Genomic DNA, 15,237 nt, shown 5'->3' with positions numbered 1-15,237 from the left:
TTTTTTTAGGGGGGTCTTTAGGGGGAGATAGCAGGTCAACAGTAGATGTTGCATAGAAGTAGTGTACATCATCTGAAAGCTGGGAACCTGAAGATTAATTTGAGATGCAGCTCAGTACTAAAAACAGCATGTGATTATCATAAAGTGGGCATTTATGTAAAGGTGGAGACTCGTGGGTACCCATAGAAACCATTTTCATTCACATATCTTGAGGTGAGAGGTCAAGGGACCCCTTTGAAAATGGGCATAATGAGTTTTTCCTCGCCAAAATTTAGCCCAACTTTGTATCATTATTCAGCCTCCTTCCCGACAAACTAGCATGCCGTGGTTGGTACCAACATCTTGCTTTCCATTTTATAATTTCCTCTCTCCTGTCTCTCCCTCTCGTCCTCCAGGAGCACAAAGTTCTGTTGACGGGAACTCCTCTCCAGAACACCGTGGAGGAGCTCTTCAGCTTGCTCAACTTCCTTGAGCCCGAGCGGTTCCCGTCTGAGCACACATTCATGACTGAATTTGGAGACCTTAAGACTGAAGAACAGGTAAATGGACAACTCAGTCGGTACTCGTCTTTTTCAACTCCCCATCCTTCCTAAATTCCCACCAAATGAAACATTGCGTCTGTGTGTCTCAGGTTCAGCAACTGCAGGCCATTCTGAAGCCCATGATGTTGAGAAGACTGAAGGAGGACGTGGAGAAGAACCTGGCCCCGAAGGAGGAGACCATCATTGAGGTAGGACCCAGGTCTCTTTTAGAGCTGTCAAACCTAAACCATTGTTGTGTTTCAGAGAAGCTCGTTGAATCAACACTTGTTGTTGTTGTTGTTGTCAGGTGGAGCTGACCAACATCCAGAAGAAATACTATCGGGCCATTCTGGAGAAGAATTTCACATTCCTGTCCAAAGGAGGTGCAGGAGCAGGAGGAGGCGGAGGATCCAACGTCCCCAACCTCCTCAACACCATGATGGAGCTGAGGAAATGCTGCAATCACCCCTACCTCATTAATGGTACACACACACACACACACACACACGCTTGCAAACATTCAATGAAATTATTAAGATTCTGCAAACCAAACTTTAAATGTTTCCTGATGAATCGAAATCGTTTCCCCGTTGTCCAGGAGCGGAGGAGAAGATCGCAGAGGAGTTCAGGGACTCCCACGGTGGCAGGGCAGACATGCCGGACATGGCCCTCCAAGCCATGGTCCAGGCTGCTGGCAAGCTGGTGCTCATTGACAAGCTGCTGCCCAAACTGAAGGCGGGCGGACACAGAGTCCTGGTGTTCAGTCAGATGGTCCGCTGCCTGGACATCCTGGAGGACTACCTCATCCAGAAACGGTGAGGATGGATGGAGGCAAACATTGGCTTAAGATGTGCAAAGTGTAGGGGTATCTGCTATGAGTATAACCCAGCGCACATCAAACTGAATTCATCTCAAAATAAATGTTTGTGCTAAAGATGTTCTGTATACACAGTCAAAAAAATAATGTATACATAGCAGCAGAAGATATGTTAATTAAATATTAGCGCTGTCAAAGTTAACGCCATAATAACCTGTTAAAGCAAATTTGTTTTAATGCCACTAATTTCATTAACGCAACTTGCGATTTTTAATTAACCTCTGGGCCCGGCCTCTATTCGATCATTCGGAGGTTGTAGCGGGCAGTAGATAATGGCATCATATGAAACTAGAAAATCTTGGCCAGGACTCCCTCGGAAAAGATGTTTTGGGACCCTCCTGGAAAAATAAAGGTTAAATAAAACAAAAGAATGATGTTACTGATAATAATTCACACCGTCGTCCCTCCTCCAGATATTTCTATGAACGTATAGACGGCAGAGTTCGTGGTAACCTGCGGCAGGCAGCCATCGACCGCTTCTCCAGACCGGACTCCGACCGCTTCGTCTTCCTGCTGTGCACGAGAGCCGGAGGACTCGGCATCAACCTGACTGCAGCGGATACCTGCATCATCTTCGACTCCGACTGGAACCCTCAGAACGACCTGCAGGTAGGAACCTCGCCACGCTCTGCCCTGCAGGTTTTTTGTTGTTGTTGTTGTTGTGTAATGATTCTAGTAGTACTTATGCCACATTTGATTAGCTACAGCATGAAACTGTAGAGTCCCTACCAGCTTCAGGGTGCCAAGTTTGAGTTCAAACTGTCTGCTGGATGTAGTGACTCTGCCAGCCCACATTTAGCTCTGCTTCACTGGACCATATCATTGTAACCCCACATCTCCAGCTGAATATATTCTCGTGGACTGAACAGAAGAGTAAGCAAACTTCGCTGCAGGAACAATGTGTGTGAACGTCTGAATGCGTCCTCCTCCTCCTCCAGGCCCAGGCCAGGTGTCATCGTATCGGCCAGTCCAAGGCGGTCAAGATCTACCGCCTGATCACCAGGAACAGCTACGAGAGGGAGATGTTCGACAAGGCCAGTCTGAAGCTGGGGCTCGATAAGGCCGTCCTGCAGAGCATGAGTGGACGAGAGAACGCCAATAGTGGGGTGAGACGCATCACACACACACGCACGCTTACATCCAATCTAGATCAAATGTTTTCACTCAGTGTTTGTGCGCTCGCTGACGACACTAAATATCTGTCGTGAAATGTGTCCGTTTTCTGGTCAAAGGTCCAGCCGTTGTCCAAGAAGGAGGTGGAGGACCTGCTGAGGAAGGGAGCGTATGGAGCTCTGATGGACGAGGAAGACGAAGGCTCAAAGTTCTGCGAGGAAGATATCGACCAGATCCTCCAGAGACGAACCCACACCATCACTATAGAGTCTGAGGGCAAGGGCTCCACCTTTGCTAAGGCAAAAACAACATTTTCTTTATTACAATCTTCTTCTTTACTCACATATAGTGTGTTTACTCTGTATGTGTAATGTGTGTTAAGATGTGCTATTACCTGTCATTGACCAACGTGTTTTTCCTTTGCAGGCCAGTTTTGTTGCGGCGGGTAACCGAACGGACATTTCTCTGCAGGATCCAGACTTCTGGCAGAAATGGGCCAAGAAGGCCGAGCTTGACCTGGACGCCATGAATGGACGGGTACGACACACATAACACATGTTCAGCTTTACAAGAGTCGTTCCCTAATTGGGGGGTACATTTTATTCCTATTGATGATAATGATATTTTTTTACTATTTTCTTCAATAATATATTTTACAGATTAAGAAAAGCATATTATAAGATCAGACACACATTTTGTGCACAAAATTAGCTTGAAATTTTCACGATGTTCCTAAATCGAGTAGGTCTTAGCCTCAGAATAATGATTTAAAACCATTAAAGTTAGCATTATCTATTTGTCCGGTTCGCGAAACTTGGACCAAACCGTGAAACTAGGCAATCTAGTTCTAAAATGAAACGACTACCATCAGTAGCGTCGCCTATTTCTCGCTTAAAATGTTTTCAGAAGTAGATTTTGGTGGATTGTTTAGTGCAGGGGTCTTCAACCTACGGCTCCGGAGCCACATGCTGCTCTTTAGCTCCTCTCCAGTGGCTCCCTGTGGATTTATAAAAATGGAAATGAATAACTGTTTGTTTTTTTTTTTACATTTTTATTTTATTTATCATTGTTGTAGGTCGATGGTACGACGGAGTACATTGTCTCTTTGGCCCTCACTGCATTAGACTTATATACTATATACTTAGACTATAAACTGTGTTACCTTCATCACAATGCTCAAATGTTGTTTTGCGGCTCCAGACAGATTTTTTTTTTTTTTGCCTAAAATGTCTCTTTTGATAGTAAAGGTTACTGACCCTTGCTTTAGACGGAATAACAGAAAGTTTACGAGCAGGCGGCCTTGTTGTTTCCTATTTTGGAAAGGCGAGCAGAGTGCAGCAGCGCGTCCTCTAGTGTCCTCGCCGGACCTGGTGGACATGTCCCGCTGGATTAAACATTATAGACACGACCACTGACTATTTATGTAACAATTCAGCCTCACAGACGGACCGAACACGGTCCAGACATAGATACTTGGTTTTGATCGAGTCTTGTTTGAGGAATTACCTTTTTTACTTTTTCGTTCATGTGAAGTGTACCCCAATTATAGAATGACCCACATACATACTGTAAACACAAGTACCTGCAATGTAAAGCCCCCACCCACGAACATACACAAGTGATGCAGCCGTACAGAGAGATAACAATCACAATGCGCTTCTAACTACTGTTCAGAGTCTTACACACACACTTGGTGGTGTCCCCTTATGGAAAAGGGGGACTAGCGGTGGTAATTAGTCAGCGCTATCACCACAAGCTAGGAGGAGGAGGAGGGAGAGACAGAAAGATCAGGAGGGAAGCAGAGAGAGAGGGAGAGATTAATATTGACAGTTGGGAATCTCCTCTCTTCCTTAATTACCCATGTTTCCCTGCTCTCGTGTGTGTGTTTGAGCGAGAGAGAGTAAGCTGCTTAGCTCCACTTAACGGAGCGCAGATGCCTGGAGGGTACAGAGATATCACTTAGGCTAACACACACACACACACACACACACACAGAAACACCAGCTCAGTCACATTCTTACACACCCATTGAGTGCTCTGCTAACAGGCATCTTTATATTCTCGCTTTCCTTCCCTCTCTCTCTATATATATATTTATTCACTTTCTTTATTTGTGTATTTGTCCCTCCCGGTGTCTCCCTCGCTGCCTCTCCCGTGGAGGGCCCTCCACTGGAACACTTAATCCAGCTTCACGAGCGCGTGAATCCGAGGCCGCTCCCCTGGGATTTCCTTATTGTGTGATGTTAAAATGGAAATGACTGCAGCGCTCTGTGATAATTGTGGAGCTAACTACTGCCCCTGTTTGCGCATATTAATGGGATTGCAAAGGGGGGGTGGGGGTAGAAAGAAATCTAATTAATTGAACAAAAATGTAATTCATTAGACAACGTAATTAATGCCAGTTTGTTTGAGCTCGGGCAGAAATTTCCTCAGCATCAGGAATGAAACACGGGGGCCAAATATCCAATTAATCCGATTTTGTACAGAAGATGCCATGTATTCACAGGGTTCACACTAGAAGTCAGAATATACAAGAAAGTGTACAACTTCACAGGAGTAAAGCAGACGGTACTTTGCATATTGTTGTGGATGGATTTTCAGGCCATCTGTAATTGAAACCAGGTTCTTAGTAAATAATAATAATAATAAAAAAAGGTTGAATCCAGGCTGTAAAAGTACACACTAAACGTTTTTCATTTTGATTTGTCTCCAGAACACGCTGGTGATTGACACGCCGAGGGTGAGGAAGCAAACGCGCCACTTCAGCGCCGCGAAAGAGGACGAGATGCTGGAGTTCTCCGAGCTGGAGAGTGACGACGACGAGCCGAGCAAACCCTCGTCCAAACCGCGACGGCCCCAAGACAAGGCTCAGGGCTACCCCCGATCGGAGTGCTTCAGAGTGGAGAAGAACCTGCTGGTCTACGGGTCAGTCACATGTTTCCCACTCAGAAACCAGACCTAGAACAGTTTTCACCACTGGCTCTTTATTTTTATTTTAATGCTCAGAGCGCTTAAACAACTCTTTGAAGGCTATTTCTTAAGTTATTGTTTCGACTTAAAGCTGCAGTAGGTGTTGTTATAAAACGGTCACGATATCCTGACAGTAGTGCATGAGACAGGTCATCTGAAAAAAATCATATGCCTCTGTGTCCTCCGGTGAACCTAATGGCATCTGCAAGATTTCACAGACCGGAGGAAAACAACCAATCGGAGCCGAGCAGCTGTCAATATTACTCGCGAACTCCGATCAAACGGTCAAACTAGGCAGCGCTGATCAAATATGAATCAATATTCTGTTACTGTAATGACTATTTCTCGCCTCAAAATGCCTGTAAAATGAGGACGTTTGTGACCCGGCAGCCACGTTGAGATCAGTTGAGGAAATACCAAGCACCACCGCCCACCAGCCGGAGCACAGCCAATAGGAACGCTCTCTCTTTAATGACCTGTGATTCGTCAAAGTCTCCCGTCACTGGCTAGATTTTTTGAAGTCTGAAAACAGAGCCATGAGGAGGAGCAGAAGTCTAGTTTTCTCTCAGAACACTTGAATTACAATATGCTGAAAGGTTATTATGTAATCCCATTTAAAGGGGGCGTTAATTTTCCCGGCAGGGATCTAATTTTTCAGATTATTCTGACACCATGTGAACGCAGCACAAAGTGTTTTACTACATGATGATTTTACACTGCATAAATTAGCCCGGTGGCCAGCGGACTTTTCCCTACTCATAGCTCTTCTACTCTTACTTGGTTTAAGTCACTGCATCTCCCGCCACACTCCGGCCCATCCCCCTCAAGGCAGTGGTAGTGGAAACACTGCCAATCATCATAAGCGTGTTTCCCAAAATGTTGAACTATTCCTTTAAATATGAAGGAAACAACAGACAATGAAAATAATGCAAATGGAATTAAAAGCTTTATACAACCTGTATAGGTACGTCCTCAGGGAACAAAGCCTCACTGAAGTAGACCGTTAAATAGAAAAGGAGAAGAAGACCTAGTTAGGTTGTGGTGGATGTGGAGTCATGCCGGCGGGTTGGGTTCATCGCTCGGCTAATGTTTGTGTGTAAAAGGACACACACGTTAATGGATGCAGACCTGCACATGGAGTGATTTAGTAGACAAACCCTCACACTCAAGGCCATCAACACACCGCCACTAATCAGACAACACTCTCATGCACACACACACACACACACACACAAACACACGCACAAACACGCATGCTTATTCTATTGCACACAAAGTGACCCTGGAGAGCACGGAGCAACAGAGTCCACTGAAATTCACCTGTCTTTTCCCCGTTCCTCAAAAATCCTGATTTAAAACGCATTCAATTTCTCTTGAGGAAAAGCCTGTAGATGATGTTTATAGTTGCATTTGAGATGTAAAGAACAATATTTAATTAAAGCTGCGAGCAGCGATGATCGGGGGTACCGGCGGGATACAGGTTGAAGCAAATGTGTTTTTCCGTGACCATCGGACGCTGCACGCATGAGTAAGACGTTATTTCCTGCGTTGGATTGAGTGGCACAGGAAATGACGGATTGCAAATTGTTTGCACCACTTCCTGTGTCTGCTATTAATATGTGGCGCTAAAGAACACGTGCTAAACATAACGATAATGTTTGTCACATAACTCTCACTTCCTGTTGCCAGTAGGTGGCACTATGACTAGGGATGCACCGATACCACTGTCCTCAGTGCGCCCCAACCGCGTCGTGCTGTGGCACACGTAAAAGGCGCCAGGGGCCTGTGGCATGGTCGGCAACCCACCCGACCCGTCTTGAAACACGGACCAAGGAGTCTAACGCATGAGCGAGTCAGAGGGTGTAAGCAAAACCCAGTGGAGCAATGAAAGTAGGGGCCAGCCGGCTGAGGTGGGGTCCCGGCCCTGCGGGGTCGGGCGCACCACCGGCCCGCCTCGCCCGCACCGTCGGGGAGATGGAGCGCGAGGATGCGAAAGATGGTGACGAGAGGTTAACGTTGCACTGCCGTAAAGTGGTATCGGAGCCGTTGTATCGGAGCCGTTTTGCGAGTAGGAGTACATGAGCACAGTATCGGACCCGATACTGGTATCGGTGCATCCCTAGCTATGACTGAGTCACAATACTGCCATGTAGATGTCCTCAGGCCTGAACTCTCATGAAGTAGGTCAAGTTTGGGGCAGATTGGACCAAGTACAGTCGAGTTACATCAGTTTTTCATTAAATGGCGAATCATGTAAATTCTCCGCCACGCCACGTCAACGTCGTTTCATAAAAACTCAAGCTTTTAACAACTTTTCATCACAAAGATCTTTAGATTTTACTGACCAAATCTGAAGTAAATTGGGTTAAATCTGTAGGAGGAGTTTGTTAAAGTACAGAGCCTGGAAATGGGCAAAAATCCACGACAAAATCACTTAAAGTCACAGATACATTATACTGCACACACACACACAGAGGCAAATTGACACACTTAACCACAGACAGCGATGATGGGGCGAGCCCATCCATTTTCACGGCTGACTTGGTGTGACTGCGTGCGTTGGTGCGCGTGCGTGTAAGAAAGAACAGTGGTGCTAGTGAGATGTCAGCGTTGTTATTGTTCCAGTCTAGTCTCGTGGCCCGAGGCTGTAGGACACAAAAACACACTGTCTGACTGGGACTGTCCTCTCCGCTCAGCGCTCTGTTGTCTTTTCCCATCATCCATCTCTCTCTCTCTCTCTCTCTCTCTCTCTCTCTCGCTCGCCCTCATCCACCATTTTACCCTGTCTAAAATCATTCACAGTGAGACTGGTTCACATGGTTCAGTGAAGATTTGGAAGCAGCAGTGGAAAAATTTGAGTTGAGAACACGACAAGTCTGAGGGATGCTGTCCTCCACATCAGGCGGTGGTGGTGGTGGGGGGGTTGGGCTGTGATCCATGAACACACAGAGGGATGCCTGGGTGGCACTAGTTAGGGTGACGGTAACGGTTAAATCAACAGACTTGTAACATGTATGATATTTTTGTATAGAAAACATGGTAACACATATACACGCATATTACAGCTCTGCAAATGTCATGGTAATTAGGTGATATTTAGCAAGTAACCTATTGGAAATTTCTTTGGAATTACTGCTAAATTACCCCAATATTTACCTCAATGTCTTTATTATAAACATGATTTAATAATTATATGCTAATATAGTATATAACGGTTAAAATAGAGCCCTTAGGCTTGAGAAGAGGCTGTGCGCTGCTCTTCATCAGAGGTGGGAAAACTAATAGAAGACACTTCTGATCAGGCACAAATCTCACCATTGTGTGACTTATTGTCTACACAAATGTAACCTGGTAGCTGATGTCATGATTCAGGGAGTGTTTTAAGACATTTCAAAGAAGTTATTTGGTAATTATCACCTAATTACCTGTGGGGAGATAATGCATCCGGTTGTCTGTGAGTGTGTCTGTCTGTCCGTAGCTAATCTCTCATAATACTGGACTCATCAGCCTAATATTTGTTGTGCTCATTAATGACTGGATGCTCAGGGACCTCCAGTGGTTGCGGTGATTCACAATTTTTTAAAAAGCTATTTCATTGACTGTTTTATAGCGTCGTTGACTGCTGCCTCCTCGCTCCTCTTAACCGTCCAGTAGGGGCCGCAAATGAACCGCAATCGGCTAAACTAAAAACAAGCCTCATCTAGTCTGTTGAATGCCACATTTTGGCCTTTATCTCGTCTCAAAAACTGACATCCGTAGAAAAGTTTGGTCTCATTTTGAACCGGAGAATCTGCAGATTAATGCCATATCCAATATTTTATGATCCGCTGAAGTTAGGCACGATACAAGATAAATAAATTAAAAAACATGGTACATTTGTTAGGATTTGTTTTCTAAATAAGTGACAAAGCTTTGTACTGTTGAACGGATCTATTATGAAATAGGCTGGGTATATCCATAGACTGACGGGGTCGTCCCTTCCTTGTTCTCTCCATGTCTTGTCTTTAGTTGGGGCAGGTGGACTGACATCTTGGCTCACGGGCGCTTCAAGCGCCCCCTGAAGGAGGCCGACGTGGAGACGATCTGCAGAGCACTCCTGGCCTACTGCCTGCTGCATTACCGTGGCGACGAGAACATCAAGAGCTTCATCTGGGACCTGATCACCCCGAGTGCAGACGGGACTACCAAGACGCTGACCAACCACTCCGGTAATAACGCCGTTAACGCAATATTCCTTTTAACGCCACTCATTTCTTTAACAAATTAATTTAATAGATCTTCCGGAGGTTGTATCTGGATGAGCTTCAAAGCTACAGTGAAGATACTGGCATCATATGAAACTAGAGAAACCTAATGAATCCATCGGTACCAACCATGTCATGCTATCTTGTCGTGAGGGAGGCTAAATAACGCTCCAAAGTTGGGATACATTTTGGCAAGGAAAAACTGGAATGGTCATTTTCAAAGGTGTCCCTTGACCTCTGACCTCAAGATTTGTGAATGAAAATGGGTTCTATGGGTACCCACGAGTCTCCCCTTTATAGATATTCCCACTTTATGATAATCACATGCAGTTTTGGGGCAAAAAACATGCAGTTCTTGTATCACAATACGCATCGTATCGCCAGATTCTTGCCAATACATAGGCCTACTATTGAGGTTTGAGGTCTTTTTTGGGAGCATGTTCTGGTTGTGTTTGAACAAGGTTTACAGGTTATCATGTGCAGAAGCCTTCTGATCTCCTCTCTCTCTCTCTCTCTCTCTCTCTCTCTCTCTCCAGGTCTCTCTACCCCAGTCCCTCGGGGCAGGAAGGGCAAGAAGGGGAAGCCCCAGGCCCCGCCTCCACAGACTCCACGAGCTGATTGGCTGGCCAGCTGCAATCCCGACCACCTATTGCAAGAGGATAGCTACAAGAGGCACCTGAAACACCACTGCAACAAGTAGGGCTTTTCTCACTTTACGCACACCTGAAACACCACGGCAGCTAGTGTCGTAGGGGCCATTAGCGGTTTTATGAAAGGATTAAATAAGTGTGAGATGTTCATGGATACCAAACTGATGGGGATGGAGCTTTAAAACCAGGACAAGTGGTACCAACTTTGACAGACGCAGCAGCAGCCTCCCCGTCACACACATGCTCGATTGCTCTGTGGTCAGCTCGCTCTCCTGTTGTCAGGGAGATGTGCCTCGATCCCAAGATTTTTTTTTTTTCTTCTTCTTCTTGAGGGGGGAAGTTTGTTTGTTTGTGTGTGTGTGTGTGTGTGTGTCTGGCTGTGTGCCAGGCCAGGTGCTAGGCAGGCAGACCTGTTGGAAGTGGGTGAAAGACGTACACACACACACACACACACTTGGGGGTGATTATGTGGTGCCATCTGCTAGGCTGGAGCACAGCGTTGTGTGGCTAATCAGGCCTGGCACATTGATGGATGAGCTCACGCAGCCTGCCAACAAACACACACACACACACACACACTCACTACAACTTGTGATGCCATTGATGCACAAACACACACACGCACACACACACACTGCAAAATGAGTTGCAAGTGACTGTCTTTTATACCCTTCCCCCGTCTTCGCTGCCTCTCCAAACTTTCCGTTCCCTCCCTCCCTCCCAGCACCGCGCTCCGTCCTTTCAATTCTTTTCCCCTCTGCTCCTCCCACTCATCCCCCCCGCCTCCATCCCCTCTCTCCCCTCCCCTCCTCCTCCCCTCGTCTTCTGCACCAAACGCTGTTATTGGCATTAAATCCCGGTGACAAATCTGGTGACAAATGTTTACAGTGAAGGCAGATCTCCCAGATAGCAGCAACTCCAGTGTCAGAAGATCGTATCTGACTCTCATTCTTGAGCCATGACTGATTAATTTTTACTGGAAGAGTAACTCTGACCAGGAACATCTGTAATTTATATCCAGAGAGGATGACCCATCTATTTCACAGCAGCTGTAGAAAATACTGTAATGACTTATAGTTTCTGCAACCGGTATTTCAGCAGATGGAAAACGTGAAGACATTTTCCATTTGAAGAGGTTTAGATCACAGCAAACGGCACTTTTCCATTTCAAGTTTTCACATTCATTCATTTAAATTATCATGATTTTCTTTTTTCTGTCTTTACAAAAGGCTTCATAGTTCATAGTATTTTAATTTTAAAAGATTGTGTTCTAATTCAACAAATCTATAACTCTAAAGGCCTCTACACACCGTGGGGCGTGACGAATATTATGTCTGGGGCTTTTATTGTGGAAGGGAAGGAGTGGATCTTGTCTGCGTTGCCTTTGTGAAGGTTGAAAGGACTAATAAAGTTTGCCGTCCTGGTTCGGATTTATGAATATAGAGCATAACCGCCATGAAACCATCAGAAAATAACTTTTCATTCTCTCATTAACAGCACCGCCGCGCTGTCTCCCTGTTCTACCGTTACCTTTTTTAATGAGTCGGGAGGCCGACTGCAGAGCCGAACTTTTCTTTCAATGTTAACAAACAAAGAGAAATGCTCTTCCCTCGTACTAAAATGGTCCTAAATCGATACTAGAGTACTTCCTTGTTTATGAATGAAGCGGTACACAAGTTGAAGCCGTTGACGCAGCTGCACCGTGTGTATTGTGTGTTTCACCAATCAGCGACGGTCATCTCTGCAAACTCCACCCGGAAAGTTCTGGTACTTTCAGAAAGTACTACCCCCTCGACCAGGGCCTTTTTTGGGGGGGGGGGGAGCACTATAAAATGTCCCCGGAACTTAATTAAGACCCCGGTCCCTGCACTCGGAACACAATCAGTTCCTCAAAGGGTTCTTGGTTCCAGGGGAAAATTCCTGCGGTGGAAACAGGGCTTTACAAATCTATAACTGTAAAGGCCTTTACACACCGGAGGCATGATGAATAAACAACACGAAAACACTAAATACTCTGCAAATATTATACGTCTGGGGCTTTTATTGTGAAAGGTAAGAAGGGAAGGAGTGGATCTGGTCTGCGCTGCCTTTGTCAAGGTTGAAAGGAGTAATAAAGTGTTACTACGGAGCCTTCGTGTTACATACAACGTGATTGGTTGATGATTTTATTAACGGTGCGAAAGCTCAGAAAACAGACCTTGTTCCGGAAAAAAAATTGCGCCGCTTTTTCGCCGCGTTATATTTATATTCATGACAAAAACATCAGTTTGAAAGAATATATTGATGTGTGAATTAATTGCATGGAGAAAAAAGAAAACTCCCCCGGTTTGTAAAGGCCTTTTAGAATCTGCAAAAATGTTTAATACATGTCTAATATCTTTCTAGTACATTTCTCTTGTGTTGTTCTTTCACATAACTAAGACTGTAGAAGTGTAAAAAAAATAGGCTAGGTCAAAGAAAGGCACATACATGAGTATTTATACTTCTCTATCTTGTAAGGGGTCAGTATAATCTTTAAGAGCCAAAAAAAAATAGTCAATTAATCAATCAATCAGCAGAAAATAATTCCTCAACAACGTCTGTAATTGATAATATAAATTAGTTTTATTAATTGGATTTCCATTAGCTGACGCCTTGGCGACCGCTAAACTTCCTCATTTCAAGCCAAACATTCTCTGGTTCTGGTTTATCAAATGTGATGATTTGTTGCTTTTGTTGCTGTAAACTTTGTCTCTTTGGGTTTTGGACGCCTGGTCAGAATAAAACAAACAATTTGAAGGCGTCACACGGGGATCTGGGAAATTATGACGGCACATCTTTCACTGTTTTTCTGATATTTTATTTTGCACATCTTTAATCGATTACTCGTAATTGGAAATAATCGTCAGCCACAGCCCGGCTGATCTTTAGTCTGTGTTGAACTAAAGGGGTTAACAACTCTCCTAACGGACAACTTGACTTTGTTTTGCAGGGTGTTGCTGAGGGTGAGGATGCTGTATTATCTGCGACAGGAAGTCATAGGCGACCAGGCCGAACGCATCCTGGAAGGAGCCGAATCCAGGTTGGTAAAACATCTTCTTTCTGTTGCTTCATTTCAGCGTCTCTTTAACCACATCTTCACACGCTTTAAAGGACCGACTTTTCCCTTTTCTCTCTCAGTGAGCCTTTTGCTGCTCAGTTTCATTTCAGTTTATAACAAGCTAATCTGGTCACACGTTCTCTCCCAGACGTCTGCAGATCTTAAAACAAGACCCTACATGCTTGTTGTTTGTGATCTGTTTTATTGTTAACTGATCTAAAAAAGAAAACTAGTGTTCATTTCTGTGTTATCAGACTTTGCATGGCCGCCTCTGGCTTTGCAGGTCTCATTCATCCATGAGTAACTTGTCCAGACCTGCGCCCCCATAAGTTTGTAACCTGATATTAATTCCAAACCCCCAAAAAGAACACCGCATCCATCCTTGGATACAACGTCCTAGGTGTTTACAGTCAGCGGAGAGGCTTTCATGTACTGGATGCATGATGAAAGTGAGCTGAGAGATGGATATTTATATGAATGTGTGATGAATTATTACTAGAGTGTATTTCTGTCTGTTCTAGTGGCCTCTTTGGCAGAGTTTCTTCCTATTCTGACAGATACAACACACTTTATCTAAGGGGAAATGAGCTTTTTATCGCAGCTCTGACCCATTTAGAGGGTTTCTTTTTCCACATTTTGACAAGCTTATTGCTTATTATCATTTGGCATGAGGATTTACAGTGTAAGGTAGTCGGTGTGAAGGTTAACTATACTCTCTGTCTCATTCTGACAGCTCCTCCACTACTGCTTCCTCCATCACACTGCACTCTCTTCTTGCCATCTGTCCATCTCTGCCTTCTCTCTGCAGTCCACTTTTAGTCTCTCCTCGTCTCCCATCCCCCCTCTCATCACCCTTTCACCCAGATGTGATTGCATTTATAATGTGGAGCACGTGCACTTCATGTTGATCTCTCCCCTCCCCTCTCTCTCTCTCTCCCTCCCCCCTCCCTCTCAATGGCTACTGTGACAGACCCCTGTGTATGTATGTGTGTGTGTGTGTGTGTGTGTGTGTGTGTGTGTCAGCGCATGCCAGACGTGAGCATACGGGGTGCCATCGTGCCAACATATGCCAGGGGGATTTAGCATGCCAGTCTTGGCGCGCACGCGTATGCGTGTGTGTTGCCAAGGCCGGGCATGCTGCTGTTTGCAGAGATAAGGGACCGTTTCCCCGGTTTCTTCTCTCCTCCTGTCACCCTCTGTCTCTCTGCCTCCATTGTGTGTTGTACCCTTTCTCTCTATAACTAGCTGGAAACACCATTTTCTACCTTCTTTCCATAATGGAGGACTCTTTTGTTTGTTTGTTTGTTTGTTTGTTTGTTTGTTTGTTTGGTGCCACAACATAGAATCTACTCTTCAAAAACCTACTTCTATTCCTAGTCATAGTCCATTAATGAAGAATTCTGTTCTTGACCAAATAACTGGTTTTAGTTGGACTCTTGTAATGTGAAGAAATTAATAAAGAGATAAAACCAAGTAAAACTCAGAGGAGGAGCGGCTCGTCACTTTAAGGAGAATAGCTGGTCCACCTTAAAGCTGGAGTAGACGAGATTGGAGCAAATACTATACAAAAAAAAGTTATTTTTATAAAACGGTTGCTATATTCCTGACAGGAGAACATAAATCAGGTAACCTGGGGAAAAAAAGCATGTGCCTCTCTGTCCTCCGGTGCTCCTAACGGCATCTACAAGATTTCACAGACCGGAGGAAAACAAGCAGTCAGAGCTGGAGTCTGCTGTCTATGAGAGCCGGCTGTCAATCACTCGCAAACTCTGATCAAATTAGG

The 15,237-nt window shown here is 44.9% G+C and overlaps 1 protein-coding gene across 4 annotated transcripts in view; it reads left to right on the top strand.

Moving 5' to 3' along the window:
- The window catches only part of chd7 (chromodomain helicase DNA binding protein 7), a 101,041-nt gene that overhangs the window by 69,328 nt on the left and 16,476 nt on the right, over nt 1–15,237 (top strand). For all 4 annotated transcript variants that reach the window (XM_074650174.1, XM_074650171.1, XM_074650172.1 and 1 more), the window contains exons 15-26: nt 396–539; nt 632–730; nt 829–1,003; nt 1,120–1,336; nt 1,812–2,007; nt 2,337–2,504; nt 2,631–2,810; nt 2,938–3,048; nt 5,225–5,436; nt 9,490–9,689; nt 10,262–10,421; nt 13,347–13,436. In XM_074650174.1, coding sequence (XP_074506275.1) covers nt 396–539; nt 632–730; nt 829–1,003; nt 1,120–1,336; nt 1,812–2,007; nt 2,337–2,504; nt 2,631–2,810; nt 2,938–3,048; nt 5,225–5,436; nt 9,490–9,689; nt 10,262–10,421; nt 13,347–13,436 — 1,952 coding nt within the window. The remainder of the gene's footprint in view (nt 1–395; nt 540–631; nt 731–828; nt 1,004–1,119; nt 1,337–1,811; nt 2,008–2,336; nt 2,505–2,630; nt 2,811–2,937; nt 3,049–5,224; nt 5,437–9,489; nt 9,690–10,261; nt 10,422–13,346; nt 13,437–15,237) is intronic.

Source organism: Sebastes fasciatus, chromosome 11 (assembly GCF_043250625.1).
Source record: "Sebastes fasciatus isolate fSebFas1 chromosome 11, fSebFas1.pri, whole genome shotgun sequence".
Classification (NCBI taxonomy): domain Eukaryota; kingdom Metazoa; phylum Chordata; class Actinopteri; order Perciformes; family Sebastidae; genus Sebastes; species Sebastes fasciatus.
Note: the sequence above shows the minus strand (reverse complement) of the source record. Positions and strands in the feature narration are given on the sequence as shown.